The sequence below is a fragment of the Notolabrus celidotus genome, chromosome 5, assembly GCF_009762535.1.
Source record: "Notolabrus celidotus isolate fNotCel1 chromosome 5, fNotCel1.pri, whole genome shotgun sequence".
NCBI lineage: Eukaryota > Metazoa > Chordata > Actinopteri > Labriformes > Labridae > Notolabrus > Notolabrus celidotus.
In genome coordinates, this window is record NC_048276.1 from 11,703,566 (window position 1) to 11,721,662 (window position 18,097).

The following is an 18,097-nucleotide window of genomic DNA, read 5'->3' on the forward strand; positions in this document are numbered from 1 at the left end:
TTCATGATGCCGTCTTCATTTCCACTGAACATACCTTCAAAAATGGGCAAAAATCAAAACTCCAAAACAATCCAAACACACGAATAGTAGATCACATTGTTTTTTAAATTCCAAACTCAGACCTACTGTCAGCAGTCTGCTGGGAAAGTTCACTGTGAGTGTGTTCCTCATGCAGGATCAATAGCTGAAACATGTGCACGCCTCCTGAGACGTCAAGTTGAACAGGTGAGTGTCAATTCTGTCCTCCGAGAAGGTGTCACTCAACAAGTGTCTTATGAAACAGGAAGTGATTTGATTTTTTCATCACAACAGGGAGGCTATCTGAACTTTACTGTCCTTCAAAACAACAAGTGTACACCACTTTTTCATTATAAGGGGGAAAGAAGCATTTTCTATTCAAGTTCAGGAGCCGAGGTGTGCCTCAGTGTGTGTCCTCGCCTGTGTGACAGACATGACTGTAGGCAGGTGTTTCCCAGGCAACCACTACAAAGCTTAAGGAGTGCTGCCATTAGGACATCAAGTGTTACGTCAAAAGAAGTCATGCTGCAGCCGCATTGTTGTCTGTCATCTAATGCACCTGCTTTTCAGGATCTCCACACACACACACACACACACACACACACAAACACACACCCACACACTCTCTCTCACACACACACACACACACACACAAACACAGACACATGCACACATATGTACAAACACTTTTATTTACTCCATTTTTGTTTCTCTTTTACATGTTTTTCACCTGGTAAACATTATAATTCAGACATTTTCACCCTTTAATACTTAACAGTATAAGTATTAATGAGTGACTGATACTGAAGAGTGATTTGTGACCCTTTTGTTGTATTGAGATGTAATACTGTATTAGCTTGAATATCCTATACACAAAAGAAAAGTTAGACTGAAGAATTAAGTTGTAGTTCCCTGGTTGTACACCAGGTGGAGTGAAAAAGAGTGTGAAGCTGACGAGAGGTCCAGAAAATTCTGATGGCATAGCATAAATGACGAGTTTCTTTACAGATCAAAAACCTTTGAGTGACTTTTCAGCTCAGTTTCTGTTGTTAGGGCTAAAAGGTTTAAGTCTGCTGCTCATCATTGCTCATGATGTACCTGCAATGTACTGCAGCTTCAAACAACTTGTGAAAAGACTTCCACATAGAAGACTGTGTTACCAAATGTAAGTTAGTAAAAGAAAAGCTTTACATTGTTGCAGCTCTGGTACCACATGGTGGAGATTTTTGTACACTATAACTTTTTTTTTTTTCTTATGCACTGTTTTGAAGACCTGGCAAGGTTCAATATTTTGTTTGAGCAGCACAGTACTCGTCTTATCTTTCCTCAGAGAAATGGTTTGATAACCCTGGTAATATGCTTATATACTGTCCTGCTGTGTGTAAGGTGAAAATATGAATCCCATTTTCATGTCTCATTATCTACCTATACTGCAACTGCACTGAGTTAATTTAGAATACACCCACAAACACCTCTCAAACTCACAGGTTTATATATTTCTGGTATTAAGTGAATGGCTTCAGGAAAGATCAAACCAAGGAGAGACGGTACTGATTATCAAGCTTTCAATGGGAATGGAGGGAGTATGCTCATTGATTAATTTGGCTCTTACTATAAGTTCAAATTAGCATGCAGATGTGTGGTTCCAATCTTTTCTTTGTACGAACAACAGCAAGAAAATGAGTGTGTTTTTCTCTCATAATGTTGAAGCCATGGTAGTCAATTCATCAAATCTGTATTTTTGGTTGTAATTGTTGAACATCTCTTCACACCCAGCAGAATCCTTTAATTACCAAATGGTGACTTCCTGCCATATTTTGAAATCCTCCACTGAGCTATCTGAACTGGGTCAATTTTCATCACTTTTTAATTGTAGTTACTCATTCCATTATCCATCATTCACCTCTAATGAACCTGACGTCCTGCTGGCTTCATGCACCAAAGCTCAATATTACACAACCGAGTACAACCGACCCTATGGCATTTCTAATCCCTCCCCTCCGTATTTTCTCTATGCTCCAACCCTCATCTACTTATTGCTGTTACATAAAAAAGATCAAAGTGTGGTCTCTGTATTGTTGGCATTATTGTATAGCTTGTAGTTCTAACATGATTTAAATAATGTATAAACCTTAATGCCTCTTTATTTCTTATTAAACCAGTGAAAAAATAAGATTGAAGCTACTGTAAGGAGAGTTTAGCAGGTAATGAAACAGACTCAAATTAGTGTCTCTTCCTCTTTATGGCCCACAAAGTAAAATACATCATCAGAGGGAGGATTGATTATTATTGCATAGTGAGATTTCACGTGCTTGTCATCCTTACTGTGGGAAGTAGGTTGAATTCACTGCACACTGCCAAAACAGCCTAAAAAAAATCCACAGAAAAAATGTATTGTGAGCTGCGTTTTAGGCATTAAAATTAGAGATAGACCGATATTGTTTTTTCAGGGCCGATACCGATTATTAGTAGTCAAGGAGGCCGATAACCGATATTTGGAGCCGATTTTCATTTGCAGTAAAAGGGGAAATATTGGCGTCAACATTTTGAATAATACAAACCCCAACATTTAAAGGTGCAGGGAGCTCCTAGGCTCAGCAGCATGTCTTAGAAATTTAAATGAAAACTTAAACAAATAGATAGCTCCCTAAAGTTTTCTACAGTAAATAAAGTTTTCCAAAATGTCAATATAACTGAAATGTTAATCTTTCACTTATCTTTGTTTTATGGGGTTATTTTTTTAAGTGGGGTTGTATGAGTTTTAAATCACTAGTAATTGTAGGGGCCACAACGGATGCTACTCAGCTTGTCTCCTGTAATGAGAAACTGCAGGGAGAAATGGAACACAAGCTAGGCTACGGTTTCTGCACACGGTGTCGTTTCTGCCACGTGATTTAGCAAATTTTGAGTCAAAATAACCCAGTTTTAAATTGATCTCTTATCGGCCATCTGATTTTTTAAAAAGGCAGATAACCTTTCTTCAAAATTAAAATTGAAGAAAGGTGATTTTTTTTTCTTTTTTGTCTGAAAACATGTGCAGGAGAAATTCAGCAGGGAGATAAATTGTCCCACTTTGTCCACAGGGGGCGCCAAAATTGACACAACCTGAAAGTTCCTCTCATGGGCTTTAAAGAAATTAAAACATTAAGACACATTTTTAAGAGTATACTTTTATTTTGCATTCAAGATATTATACAGTAATTGTACAATTTTATATTGTGTCTATTTGAGCAATAAAAATGTAAATATAGATGTTTACACATTTTCTTTTATAAAACTGACATGTGAAAAAAAACACATAAATATCCATGAAATGACAGACATTTATTGTAAAAGCTGATCGCTCCAGGTTGTAACCAAACACTTCTTGAACAGAAGACACCCTGTACAATTTCTATGATCATCAGCAAACACTGTGCCAACTTTAGGTCATATCCCATAACACAGTATTGTACTGTAAATAAGCTTACCCCTGCTTGTTGGAGTTCAACCAGAACAAACTGTAGTTTATCTGCTGCATAGTTGATGCGTTATGCATACATACTCCAGTAAATGATGTTGAAGAGCAGGTAAGCCATGGGAAATATGACTCTGGAATAAGAGTCGATCATGTAGCTGTTGCTCATTATGAAGCTGAGGTTTTGTTTCACAGGATGCTTGCGGCGGAGCCTGGTGCCCTCCGTGGGTGCAGAGACAGTAGAGTTTCGAGCCTGGGTGTTCCTCTCTGTGTTTGGAGTACTGGCGACCTCTGGAAAAGAGGTCAGGTCAATTTCATTGTCATGGAAACAGCCATCAAATGCCATAGCCTGGGTGGCATCGTAGGACTCAGGGATCTGCAGTGAGAAATGTAAAAGAGAGGTAAGTGAGATCTAGATGTGGGAAATAATTTCACATGAGAGTCAAGAAGACAGGCAAGATAAACAAAAATTAAAACTGAATATTAATGACCTTTGCCCGCCTGAGCTTCTTCATCTCCTCCACTGTGGTGAAATAGTTGACTGCAGCATACTCGATGACAGACAGGAAGACAAACAGGAAGCTTGCCCACAAGTAGATGTCTACGGCTTTGACGTAAGACACCTGTGGCATAGAGGCTGAGACACCAGTGATGATGGTGGACATTGTCAGAACAGTCGTGATACCTGGATACAGAAAAAAAGAGAGCAGTACAACACAGCATGGGTAATCCAAAAGTTGCATCACAGGAAAGGGTCAATGTTTAACTAAATATAACTTAAGACTTAGTCAATAGATGGGAAATTCCACTGTAACAGTTGCATGGTAAAAATTCTTCAGATGAATGTGGTGTAAGACTTGTTTTCTTAATCCCTTTGTCTCTTTGTGTATTAGATCTGGAATGTTTTAATATTACAAGGACAATTAGTAATTGTTAGTAGAAAGTATATTTTAGTTTTGACTTGTACCATAGCTTCTGTTTGTTGTTTGTTTATTTATTAACTGCAAATTACGCAATAAAAATAAAGCTTAGTCACTAAAACACATTAACACTAAGTTACATGTATTGTTATTTAGCAACCTACAAACCTTTAACCCAGATGCTTTGTTTTTAAAAACATGCTTGCTGTGAGTCACAGCAAGGCAGCACATTAGAAGCAGAAAACCCCTCAGGGTTGTGTGCTAAACTTAGAATCTACTCTGACAAAACATAAAGGGTCAGTGCACACCCTTCACGAAATATTTTGTGTGACCTAAATCATTTGTTGGCGTTAGGATGACTTTTATTTTAAAAGAGGGTCGCCAATTGGAGACAGCTGTACGCCCGTTGTCAAAGAAAACAAAAACACTTCCAAAAAAAAAAAAGGTAAGGAAATGTCTGTAAGCATTTAATTTTCTTTGTTAAATTAGTAATAAGTTATCAGTGAATGTAAAGCTTCTTCAGTTAAGCTGAGTAGAGGGCGAGTGTGTAAACTAGAAAGGATGCTGTATTGACATGAGCTCTGTCACCTTCCTTCAGGTCAAGTCTATGAACAACAAGCATTCCTTGGCTAACCACCACGTGCACTGAACAGAAGAAACGTCACCAGGAAGTGCATATGGGTAAGGTTAAATTGTCTGCTGTCTTGAATCTTTTTTTTTTTTTAACAAACTGGGACCTAATTATTTTATCTTTGGTGTTTTGTACTGACACTTTCTCAGAAATTTTAATTTCAGTAAAATCATCACTGGTATTTCATTCTCTTGACCTTAATGATGGTTATTTAACACATAAGTTTAATGGCATAAGGCTCTGAATTCTTTTTAAGGCTATTTATGTTTAGCAATAAGTTCTTCTTCTTGTGTTTTTTTGGTGCAGTTTTTGTGTTTGCTATGTTCAAGCTATATCTAAGGAGCTTTAGTCCACAAAGTTTTTTAAATATTTTTTTTTACACATTTTGTTTTTCAATGTAAAACAGTTGTTTTCAACTTATTTAGCTTATTTAGTTCCTGGATAGAGTGGATTCAGTATTATTAGTTCAACTAACCTGTCACTACTGAATCATTTTTTTTAATACTGCCTGTAATTACTGCTATTTAATCTAAATTCCATTGTAACACTGTAAATATCTAGATTGTATTCTATCTTTATTTATCTATTTTTATTTTATTTTATTTTATTTTACTTATTGAAACTTCTTCTTGATTGTACTTATGTCTGGTTTGCTGTAACAGCTGAATTCCCCCCCCCCCGCCCCCGGGGGGATCGATAAAGTAATATCTTATCTTATCTTATCTTAACCAGATGCATGGAAACTTGTGATTAGTATTTTCATATGAGCCTTCGTAAAAAAAGCAAACAAGCATTTTTCCTCAACAAGTGTAGTAATTTTTTTTAACTAAATTGGATCAAATGTTATTTCATAGTTTTCATATTTTAAACTCTGTATGATGCTTTTTTCCCCTAGGCTCCTGTATGCAAGACATGGTCTCAGTACCCAGAGAGACACGGGCAGGTACGGCTCTCCTGTCTATCCAGAAAGACACCCAGGACAGCATCACCATCAGCATGGTGGGAAAGTAAGTCTGTAGCATGAAGAAGAAGATATGCCTCCTGAGAATGAAGTTTATGTAGAGCCGATTGTACCAACCTGAAACACAGATAAATGGACAGAAAGTGGAGGTGGGGTTGGCAGTGTGGGGGATTGTGGTGGCAGAAAACAAGAAAACAACTCTAGAAAATGTTTTGTTAATGGTTGCACAGGATTATAGATCTGAGAAAGTACAAGATGGACCTACAGAGAGAACCTAGAACTCAGATGAACAAGTGATTATTTTCTCAGGCAGATCTGCTGAGAGCTGATGTTATATAACGGCCTCCTAAAGTGGATAGGTTCCAGTAAGATTATTTCACACTGAGAAGAAAATCTCCATGGTGCCCTTTCTGTACTTTTCTCACTAAAAACTGTGACAACATACACAGACAGACCTTTTAAGTAGACTTAGCAATCCACACTCAATCATAACGTGGCTGAAGTGATTTTAAAATGTATTTAAGGATTTATTATTTTTACTTTGATCATACATGTGATTAAACCCTTTTAGAAAGAATTACATAAGCACAATGATACCACTGGGACTGGAAACTAGACGAGTGCATGCGATGGCCCCTTTCTGTTTAAACTGGTAACTGACTGACTGACTGACCTGATTTAGGTCAGGCCAATCACATGCCCTTGAGGCATATTAGTAAACAACCAAGATGGCTGCCACTAATGTTCAGCATTTTAAATCCATTACCGTGAAGTAAAGCCATTTCAGAGTCGGTGGTTTTGAGTCATCAGTTAGCTGACCTGCATTGGTTGGGTGGAATATCTGTCCTATCTTTCAGCTGTGTTTTTGAACAGAGTAGTGGTGCAACGGATCACAGTTGGTACGTGATCTGTAACGACGAACCCCCCCCCCCCACACACACACACACTGTTTAGACCAAATGTGAATCTAGATTTTCTCTTTCACTTCCTTCACCGCTCCTCTAAGCCCCAAAAGTTCACACCCTCCCCTCTTCTATACTTCCCACAGAGACACATAACAACAACAACAGCTTGGCTGCCGGAGTGTGTTCCAAAAAACACACAGTCATGTTAGTCATTTTGAACTGGTAAGATTTTGCAGCATCAACCTCAAATACACCACGGTCTGATGCAAAGTTTGTTGAAAGGCTGTTACAGCTATGATAAAAAGAGCAGCCAACATTAGATGAGTCATTTCCCCCACTGCGTCATGTATAACAAGCCAGGGACAAGCTGGAAAGCTATTACTGATTTGTGCTGCATAAATATTATTGCTCCTTTTTCTTAATTGGTAACCTAAATTTTTTTCTGGCTGTGGGTAAAGTTGGCTACAATATCTCCTGCAGCAATTGTCTATTTAACCCTCCTGTTATGCTGTGGGTCAAATTGACCCATTTTAAATTTAAAAAAAGAAAAAAAAATGTTAAAAGTATTATTTTGCATTTCTAATTCCACAGTGGATTAAAGACTAGTGGTATTCAGATGTTCCTTCATTTTAGGTAATATATGCCTTCCAAACCAGCTAAATACAGGATAAAAATTTGGGCAGCATGTAACAGAAGAGGTGTCTTGTATTAATTTATCAACATCACTTCATAAAAAAAAAATTTGAAATGTAAAATAAAATCAACAAAAATCTGTCATGTGAAACTATTGTATTTATACTTAGGGCTTTTCAATGTACATTTCAAAAGTTTTAACATGAATTTCATTAAAAAAATAGTGAGTTTTCCTCATTGAACCATGATCTGTGAGGATTAAAGAACAACATTGCACTAAATATTGATTTAAATGGTTAGTAATGGAGTTAATAATGAGATTTTAAAAATGTTTATTGGGATTTTTTTTGGTTCGGACACTTTTGCATCATTAAACATGCCCCGGGTCAAGTTGACCAAGGGAACATTATTGCTGTCCCTATGAAACGAACATAACAGGATGGTTAAGTGGCTTAAATCAACATAAACACTGGAAGACAGTACAGCATTCACTCCAAGATCACAACAACTACAGTGTGCTAAAGCTGCACAAGTCACTCTATGCTATCACACCCATAACCGTCTCTCCTGAAATAATGACAAGCTGGAACTAATAATCATAATAAGAAAAAGGCATATAATATAGAAGCTTCAATTATACACATCCAAACATGAATAATACATAAAGTGCTGTGAAGGAAAGTGAGCTAATAATTGTAAATAATGATAAAAGTGAAGTTATTTCTGTAACCACAAAATAATAGTGCAATTATTCCTGCTGAAATATAGACCAAATCCAACACTGTGTCCTCAACTTCTTAATGAGAAACATAAATTAATGTAATAAAAACAATACAAAATGGACAAAACTTGTTTTAAGTCATTTTTGGTGGTGTTTTTTTGTTTCTTTGTTGTACAAGGAATAGAAACATTTATTGATGTTGATATAATTCAGTTTGGTGTGAAAAACTAATATTTAAATTTTAGGCTATATCGCCTTAGTTGTATGTTATTGCCATACAAGACTATAGTATGATTGATTGAGCATTGCAGTCATAGCTACCTTAGGGATAGAACATTTCTATTATACATATCTTCTGTTTATTTTAATTTTGGCCGATCCAGAAAACAATATCATTTGCGACGTGACCCACGATCCAATCCAAACTGTGACATTTGTGATCTGTTGCACCCCTACAGCAGAGTCTTGGAAGCAGTCTTATTTTTTGCACGCAGCCCAAATATTCACAGAGGAAAGATCCAGGAAAATTAAAGGTTAGCACACTAGACCAAACATAACTGGCCGCATATAAAATTTAAATGTTCAAAGTGTTTGCTGGGTGTTTTTGTTGATTGTTACTGTTCTGTTTTTTGTTTTAACTGTGTAAAGCACTTTGAATTGCTCTTTGTATGAATGGTGCTTTATAAATGAACTTGCCTTGCCTTGCCTAGATACAGAAGTCGATTAGTGGTTCTTGGACATTTTTCAGTTGGCCTGTGTGGGCTGTCAATCAATCACTAAAATCCTCCCTCTAGCTCCTATAGCTACACATTGATGAAAATCTAACATCCCTAATAATCTATCATTCAGAACAGTAGCCTGTGTCTTACACGTAAAACGCGAGACTGATGTAATATGAATGGACAAAGAAATATTGGTCTAGAAAGTTTGATTTGTAATTGCTGGCTGTAGTTACTTATTCAGTTATGAGTGTAAGGTATTAATCTTCTGATCTTTTAAAAGGATTCTATTTTTAACTGCATATTATTCATATAACATCAATCTAAGACTACCATGACATAATCATAGTCACTGTTTTTACTGTTTGTTTCAGGCGGTGAAGGCGCAGTTAAAATAAAACCTTTAATAGTTTCAGTAACTTTGATTTATGTTGCATAAACTGGATATTGAGAAAGTGAGGAGCCCTCTTTTTGTTCCCAAATCAGGTAGAGCTCTCAGGGCCCCCAGTCTCCAACCTCACATACCAGTGCTGCTGTAGAAGGCAAGCCCAAAGGAAGGCTGGAAGTCTTCAACAAAAAACTGAGAGAGCACGATCTCGTCAGTCCTTAATGAATCGTTCCCATTCTTCCAGTAGAGCATTAGGTCATTCTCATTGTAAGCATCTTCAAGAGAGGAGAGAAGGGGGAAAAGTCATGGCTGTGTTTCTCAGAGGAGAGGAGGGAGCACACGTAAAGGGGACTCCCAACTCTCCTCTAAGACCAGGATCCATGCTTTGTTCATTAAAAAGATGAGTTAGACAAAAAGTGAAATGAAGAAAGAGTAGCCAGCCACAGAGACAAAAAAAATCCACAGAGTATGTGTAAAAATCAGGGCTGAATCTGAGATTATTTATAACCTACTTCAAGTTCAGAGAAGGATAGAATAAAAGCAATCTCTTGTAAATCTCGCATTAGACTGACAGAAATGTATGATGGACCGAGATTGACCTGATGGAGGATTATGAATCACTTACACTATGTCAAGAGAAGATTGTGATGGTTATTGTTTGTTTGCACCGTATGATAATGGACTGTGAGTTTTACAGCCCCATCAGTCAACAAAATATCCATCAGTGTTTTTGTTCTAGCCACATGGAAACTGATCAATTAATTGCTCAGAAGTAAGACAAGCAAGCACATGTAAAGTACAAATCAATGTTAGAAAAAAAGGGCTACATGTTCTCCAATCAAACACGTCGAGTAAGCACATGATGTTCCGTCACGCTCTCACAAAAAAGCAGTCACAACATTAGTTTGATACTCACAGCTCTCGAGCTCCAGAGAGCAGTTCTGTGTGTCCAGAGGAAAGCTGCTGAAGTCCATGGAGCAAAGGGCTGTCACTGTTATTCTGAATCACCAAAAGCAGACCCACATGATGTTAGCAGGAAATATGAATCACACTGACTTTAAGAGCATGTCTGCATAGATTTACGTCAATCTACCAGCTGGACACACATAAACTTGACTTATATTTAACATGAGAGATGTTTATGATTATATAAGCGGATATGTTTATTCATAACTGTTTCTGCGCATGACAGTGGAAGCAACAAGCTGTCAGGGATGATGCCATATTGTCGACATCTGCGGTTGAAATTGATACAATGAGTCTGAAAGCTTACTGGATATCGTCTCATGCATTTCAGGCTGAGCTTACTATACCATGCATTAAAAGCAGATGGATGTTTCATATCCTCATGTTCATCCTTTTCAAACATGTTAATAATATCCGAATGATGATTAATTAAATAAAATAAATAAAGAATAAATTAAACAAGTTTTCTTATAATTTAAAACACCGCTCCTCTTACAAATAAATGGTTAACTCTTATGAAATAAAATGCACCCTTGTGCTTTTGAACATGCTCTACAGATCTGCTGCTATATCCACAAGTTTCGCGGATTCCATCCCTCAAAAATACTGCTGACAAGTTCTTCTTGCAAGCATCTTATATAAGAATATTTTCACTTTTATTGTTTGTAAGGGGAACTTCAGAGGCTGCAGTTATAAGCTGTCGGTTTTATGGGGCAAAGGGGGAATTTAGGTCTCACAATTTAAAGAGTAATAAAGGAAGAAGGATAGGATTCATAAAGGGTCCAAGAAATACAGAACTTAAACCCGAAAACAGTTTTCGTGTACCACAGGAGACCGAAGGACACGTGTAAAATACTTGTTCTAAACTCAAACCCTGATATTTTCAGAAGTCCCAAAGTGGTTTTATGCAGAATACTGACTAAACTTCAATCTCTCTCGTGTGGGGAGCTTTTTTATATGGGCGATGAATGAAAACCCTCTGGCAGGTCACAGTGTTGGAATAGTATGGACGGTTTGTTGCTCAGCAGTAGTTGATTTTTAGACGGTGTCAGCAAACCTTATCAACTGACATGAATAACTAAATTTGCAAACTTAAACACTGAACAGACTTCCCTGCTCTATCCTTCTTTTAAATATGTTACACTACAACACATTTATCACAAATTGATAGGGATTTTTCCAGAGAAACTGTCAGAAGTTTACAAAATCCAAAATGTAGGTTACTTTAATGAGTCCCTCCAGGAGGTCTCATTGTAGTGATTACTATATGAGTAATATCACATAAGAAATAGTGATGATGTACTGCCTATCCTATCCTACCCCATCCTATCCTACCCTACCCTATCCTATCCTATCCTATCCTATCCTATCCTATCCTATCCTATCCTATCCTACTTGATATTAGCACTGCTGTCGTTCAGTTGTGGGCATGAAGCTTAGCTTCTATATCAGCACCCATGGAATGCCTCTTATCCAATCAGATTGCTCAGTGATAACTCACTGTTGTGTATTCCTGTGTATTCATTGTAACCTTGCTTTTTTGTCCTATCACTGCAATTTTTATGCAAATTACAATCACCAGAGTTCTCCTGCTATGAACATCAGCAAACTCTTGACTTGTCGTCTGTAACTCTGCGTACCTGAGACCATTTTTTTGGCTGTGAAACAGACGGCTGTGCCACTTTACCAGTATCTCGGATTTAGTCGTCTCTTTATAGTTATAATCTAGCCTTGAACTACAGTGTTTTCAGAGACTGTAAAATAAGTTATTATTGATAAATCTGTTACTCCATGTCTTCTTCAGAGTATTCATTCATTCTCTGTCAGCTGAAAACTGTAAACAGCACATGTCCACTTAAACATCTATGATGGCTCAGATTAAGTTTATCCGCCAATCAGAGGCTGTTCTCTTGATCTCCAACCAACCAGAGGCTCTGTTACTGATCTCACAGAGGCACTGTGCTGGGAGAAAGTAATCCTCCATTCTCTTACCAATGGACTGCAGCAGCACAGCACATTAAATAATGAGTAGAACAATGTATATGTAAGGGGGAGAGTATATTGAGCAGGTGGAAGTGCATATACGACAGAGTGAGAGCAATTTAGATTGCTCACGGAGATTAAGGTGTTTGCCACAGTGTTAACAGGCAGGGGTGAAATGTGCAACACTAATTTGGTACTCTGGTGAGGAAATTAACTAACAGTGATGTCACAAAACAAACAGCTTACTCAGCCAATCACTTTGGGATCTTTTAGAAAAGCTGTGATAAAATCAGGCAAATCAGCAAATCCCCAAAAGCCTTTCAAAACCCTGGAGGGATTGATTCACTGTACTACTTTCCCTACTCCTTTCATTCCTTCCATGATGTAATGTCTTTATGAGTAGTAAAAAAAAAGAAAAAAAACATACCTGACACTGTAGAGGATATTGCCGTCTGGAAAAACCCTCAGCATGATGTTCTCCATGGTGGTATCATGAATAAAAGAACGCTTAGAGTGAACAAAGAACACATCAGGAACCCAAATCTTTTTCACAAGACGTGCATCAAAGGTTCGACTCTTGTTACTGCTGGAGGGGAAGGCCAGGCGGTCGTCCTGCCAGTAATGCCTCAGGTACAAAGTCATGGTGAAGTCCTGACAACAAAAAAAATACATGAACATTTGTCCTCAAGGCAAACAGCAAAAAGAAAAGAGACAGTGGTTAGTGCACTACAGGATGCACGTACCATGTTTACTTCAGATATGCTGTCTATGCTCTCTACCTGGACATCAATGCCCACAGGAATAGCTGAACCTGCAAAAGGTCAGACAAGCAACAGATCAGCAACAGTTGTGCCATATTTTCCATGAATCATCTGTCTGCACATCTGCCAGAGATTATCCAGTATAAGTGTAAATCCCACTGATAAGATATAAGCCACGTCTGAAACAATGACCCAGACTGGTTCTAAAGCATGACTCAGCGTGAAGTTGTATTCATTCAGCACTTCAGAAATAACTCACATTTATTGGTTACAATAATCTGACAGACTAAACACAACTAATTAGATGAAAATGTTAATCCTCTACATTAGTCTGCTGCTTATTCACAATGCTTAGATATGGTGGGACAGAATACTTGGGGTGATTTTGGACATTTTCAGTTTGTAATCTGCTTTTCATCTTCAGTATGAGCTATGAGTAAAGTAGTGGTAGAGTATTGTAGGATACTTGATTAAACTATAAAAAAAAATAGTGTTAAGAGAGCCGCCATGGCTTAGTGGTAGAGTTGGTTGTCTCTCAATCAGAGGGTTGGAGGTTCATTTTGAGTTCCAGCAATTCATATGCAGAAGCATCTTCGGGCAAGACACTGAACATTAAATTGCTCCCGAGAGCATAGCCATAGTTAATACATGTCAATGGGATTAGTTAACTGGTTGCTATATCTGCTCTATGCCTACTCCCTCCAGGTCAATTTTCCAAAAACACTATTTCATACCATTGCAAGACACAGTTATCCCTCCCATTAAACCGCTGTGGTAACATCAAACCCTCAGTTCAGTCCCTCCTTGACTGCCTCCACGATGTTAAACAGTGGATCTGTTCAACTTCATGACAGTTGAACTAAAGCAATTCTGCTTGGTTCCCCCAGTGCCACACAAGGAATAGTTCATGACTTAGCACCCCTGGTACCCTACAAAAACACCCAGGCGAGAAATATATCTGCATCATATACATCCAGTTTTAAATCTATTCCTCCTATAAGGGCTTAAAAACTTGTTCCAGTGCCTTCATTGCCTCCTGAGTCCTGACTGGACTTCTGTAATGCACTCTGTCTGGGCATCAATTCAGAGGTCCCCTCTGTAGCTAATACTGACGGGCACTCTACATTACATTCTCTTAATTGTTGGTAGGTAATTTTAACATGTAGCGTTTAAACCCTTTGAGTGTTCATAAGAGTAGAAAAAGCATGTTATAAGTAAAGTCCTTGTATCATTTACAAGAAAACTTGAAATGAAGATCAGACAACAGGCCTCTGCGTTGGCTGATTGGTTTTATGTGTTTTCACTCTGCAATAGACAGTGATGTTTGAGTTTAGTAAATATTGACTGTGATCTGGACCCTTCCCAAATTTTAATGGGTTTGATAGGTCGACCCAAATTCGTACTTCTTACGTAATCTTGCTGACAACTATCATGTGTGAGAACCAACTTGAACAACAACAAAGCCTCTGAGGTGGAGATTATTCTACTTCTATCTCAGTTCTTAAAGTACAACAACTCCTTTTTTATGATTTGGATTGATATCATTTATATTCCTACAAATACTGTACCCACAGGGGTAGATATGTGCCCTGCATTACTTTCTCAAAAAGCAACAAAATGCATGCATTAATCGGTTTATGTTCTTGAACCTCTTGTTTCAATAATAGTCTGAAGGCTTTAACAGCCTATCAATAAAAACGCCCACTGACGCTTACAAACCAATTAAATAGAATTAAAATTTGCATGACTTACGGCATACCTAAACAAATACTGAAACATAATATTTCTTATCAGTCGTTTTCTGCTAGCACAGCAGCCTAATCAATGTATAGAAAATCTAAATGTGACAACATGTAGGTTCTCCTTTGAACATTTGGTTTGTCAATGTTACTGACTTTTATGTTTTCTACACTTAGAGCTTTTATATGTCCACTTCTTCATGGCTTCTTTGGTTTAATGAAGCATGTGTTGTAAGAACCCTTATAATCAAGAGCCTTTTGGGGGTAAGATTATTATAATCACTCACCACATTTGCTACTATGTATACATATTTTACCTCACAGACAAAAATCCATAAACACTGCACTTTGAAAAACCTGCCAAGAAAACATGTATTTTAAGTAGAAAACACGAGAGGGACTGGTGAAAAACTACTGTATTTCAGGATTACATAAGCATCAAATGATGTGTAAAGTAAGAGGAATGGTCTTCAGGTCATTGTCCAGTTGCACAATACTGCAAACGTATGATGTGTACTGTAAATATCCTGTTGTCTCCGTGCTATTATCTAATGAATAAGCTCTCTAAATCGGTCGTCTACAATAATAGAGATGTCAAGTAGGAGGGATTATATCAGGCAGCCAGAGTCCTGGAAACAAAGTCCTGTTCAATTTTTATACAATGTAAGGTCAGAGAGGCTATTTGAACTCTCAAAAGGCACAAAACCCTCCAAAACCAACAACGGACAACTGTTCAGACAATCCGATTAATTGATCTGATACATAAGAAATAAAGAATCTTACAAAACACCTAATCCAATCAAATGTTCCCTGCTGATTTTGTAAGACGTCAGAGTTTGAGAGGAAAACATAATGACGTAAGAGTTGACACAGTAACACAGGCATTCAGGAAGTTTGTTCCAGTCAGCTTGTTGCAGGAGAATGCTTCAACAATGAGTGCCTATGGATGCTTTGTGTGATGTTTTTTTTTTAAAAGAAAGCACACTTTTGTTTAAATATGGTAGAACTGCTGTCATTGTAACTAATGCAGCGTCCGAAGCAAAAGATTATTGGAGTATGAAGTTATTTTTTTGTACAGCTCATAGTTGAATTGATAGCAGAAAACAATCATCCAAAAATCCAGATGTATGCTTAGAGGAACAGGAGGAATAAAATTGTTTGAATATTCTCTAACAGAACTACTAGGCACGCATATCAGATTATTTTATCTGTACTGTCACTGTCTGCAATCATCGTCTCACACTGCAGACAATCTAGGTCACGCAGGTTTTTTCGGAGGCGTAATACCAAAGACAGCACAGTAACCTACATTAACCTCGCTGAGTTGCCAGGAAAACATATGTTACAAGAAATGACACAAACTGTCAAATGAAAGGAGGTAGATCTGATGTGAGTCTTACCTCCAAAGCCCGGCCGCATTGCAAAGTCATGGTCCTCGATCCGGAGCAGCTGCTCTGATTTAATTAGCATAGACTTGGTGCTGTCCAGCTTTTTCATCTTAAGATCCACCCGTCTGAGAAACAGAAGCATCAAACAACAGCTTGTGTAGAAACTCTTTCTCTGTCACCATCTTTCTCTTTCTGAAACTCAAGACACAGAGCTGACATCTGGTCGATGGAGTTCATGATGGTCAGTTCTACTGAAGCACACTGAGTACAACACAGGCCTTGGTCTAAAGGTTAGAAGGTTTTCTTACTTTCAGAGTATTGATACTGATCTGACACAGTTCTAACTAGGTCAAAGATATTTGGGGATTTCTGATAAATCTGTATTATGAGTTGAGTTTGATGGTTAAGGGATTTTTTATGCTCCCAGAGTCCCATCTGTCCTCGTCGACTTTTTAAAATCCTCATAATCTGAACCAAAAGAGGATCCTGGATTTTAGTTTATTATAAGGTTCTCTTCACTAAATGCGTAAATCACCTTTTACCTCACATGACTCTCACCTTTCTAACTATATTTTTTGTAAGTCAGCCTACAGAAAAGCCTCTCATAATGACACAAAATACAGACTGCATTTGACAAAAAGTACATTTGTCCTGCAGGAACAAGTCTAAAATCAAGTCATGCCAGAAATCCCACTTTGGCTCACCCTCCATGCTTTGTTTTGGTGTTCTCTCCAACGTACTGCTCCTTGTGTCTCCTCTTGTTGGGGAAGTGTCCGCCGTTGAGTTGGATGACAGGCCACAACCCGACCACGCACATCAGTCTGAAGGCCAAGAGCGCGCCTCTCATGGTTAAGCTGGTGCTGGAAAAACGCGAGGAACCCAGACGTTCCTCACGCAGCGTCAGTGTCTTGTCCAGGGAATGCCACAGCTGCCCCTGTCCTCTACTGGCACGTCCATGTCCCAGCAGCGCTCATTCTGCCCCGCCACGCACACACCCAGCTACTTCTTCATTATCCTGCTCTTTCATCTTCTGTAACATGGTGAACATTAGTCAAGATATATCCGGTGCTTAGCTCCAGTGCACAGGCATCCCCGTGGTTCGCTTGTCTCTGTGTCATCCCTTTGCTTACGTCTCCTGACACAACATGTTGCCCTGACGCTCCCACTGTCCCCTCCCTCTGATTTAAAACCAAATATCAATTTATTCCTATAATGACAAAGGAATACCATTAATTCCTCTCTAATCTTCTTATCTGTGGTTGGTGAAATCTTTCAGTAACCTACAAACTGGAGGCAGCAGAGGGAGGGGAGGGGGGATAATACAACCAGCGGTTTCATCATCATTCTGACCAGATAAAAATAAAAAGCCTGTAGCCTACTTTTTATGCGGTGCAGGATTTTCCCTCGAGTTATGCTCTGTAGCAGGGGGAGGACGCAAATGATCCCATCATTGAGAGAAGACAGATGCAAGCATATGTCTGAGCTACATCAGCAAACGCTGCACTGCTGACTCCTGAGCACGCCGAGGATGTCATGCTAAACTGAGGATTTAAACTATTTTACTCCAACCATGTATTACAAAAGAGGAACACAGAACACAGAACGTCACTCACAACATGGCGTCAGCTTTCAGTGAAATACACAAAAAAAAAACACTTCACTTCCTTTGTGATCCAGGGTTGTAAGCTCTTTTTTCAAAGCTGAAGGATCCCCTGCATTACAAGCAGTGCTTTATAACAAATTAAAATCTAGTTCAAGCACATAATGCACTATAATCTAGAATGACATCATACAGTTGACTCAGGTTCTTGCTGAATCAAAAGAAGAGCATGACTTCACAAAGAGGCAGAAATATTTAAATGGATGGTGGTTTTCCTTTAAAGGTATCCATCCAATGAAAGTGATGT

General features: G+C 38.2%; 1 protein-coding gene across 2 annotated transcripts; it reads right to left on the bottom strand.

The window, feature by feature from the left end:
* Positions 1-3,242: 3,242 nt before the first annotated feature.
* Positions 3,243-17,231, bottom strand: gabrr3a (gamma-aminobutyric acid type A receptor subunit rho3a). 2 transcript variants are annotated; one of them, XM_034683338.1, is made up of 9 exons: positions 16,895-17,231; positions 16,203-16,315; positions 13,046-13,113; positions 12,730-12,953; positions 10,270-10,352; positions 9,491-9,628; positions 5,952-6,104; positions 3,967-4,160; positions 3,243-3,851 (listed from the first exon to the last, which is right to left on the bottom strand). In XM_034683338.1, the coding sequence occupies exons 1-9, from the start codon at positions 17,035-17,037 to the stop codon at positions 3,549-3,551; spliced, it is 1,419 nt and encodes a 472-aa protein (XP_034539229.1). In that variant the 5' UTR covers positions 17,038-17,231; the 3' UTR covers positions 3,243-3,548. The 2 variants fall into 2 exon arrangements, with proteins under 2 accessions (XP_034539229.1, XP_034539230.1); XM_034683339.1 differs by lacking the exon at positions 9,491-9,628.
* Positions 17,232-18,097: the final 866 nt, after the last annotated feature.

Coding starts and splice junctions, on each gene's coding strand:
- gabrr3a (XM_034683338.1), bottom strand. CDS start 17,037: ATGAGAGGCGCGCTCTTGGCCTTCAGACTGATGTGCGTGGTCGGGTTG. Junction 9,629..10,269: donor CTCTCTGGAGCTCGAGAGCT/GTGAGTATCAAA, acceptor CCTCTCTTGAAG/ATGCTTACAATGAGAATGAC. Junction 6,105..9,490: donor TGCCTTCTACAGCAGCACTG/GTATGTGAGGTT, acceptor TCTGTGTTTCAG/GTTGGTACAATCGGCTCTAC.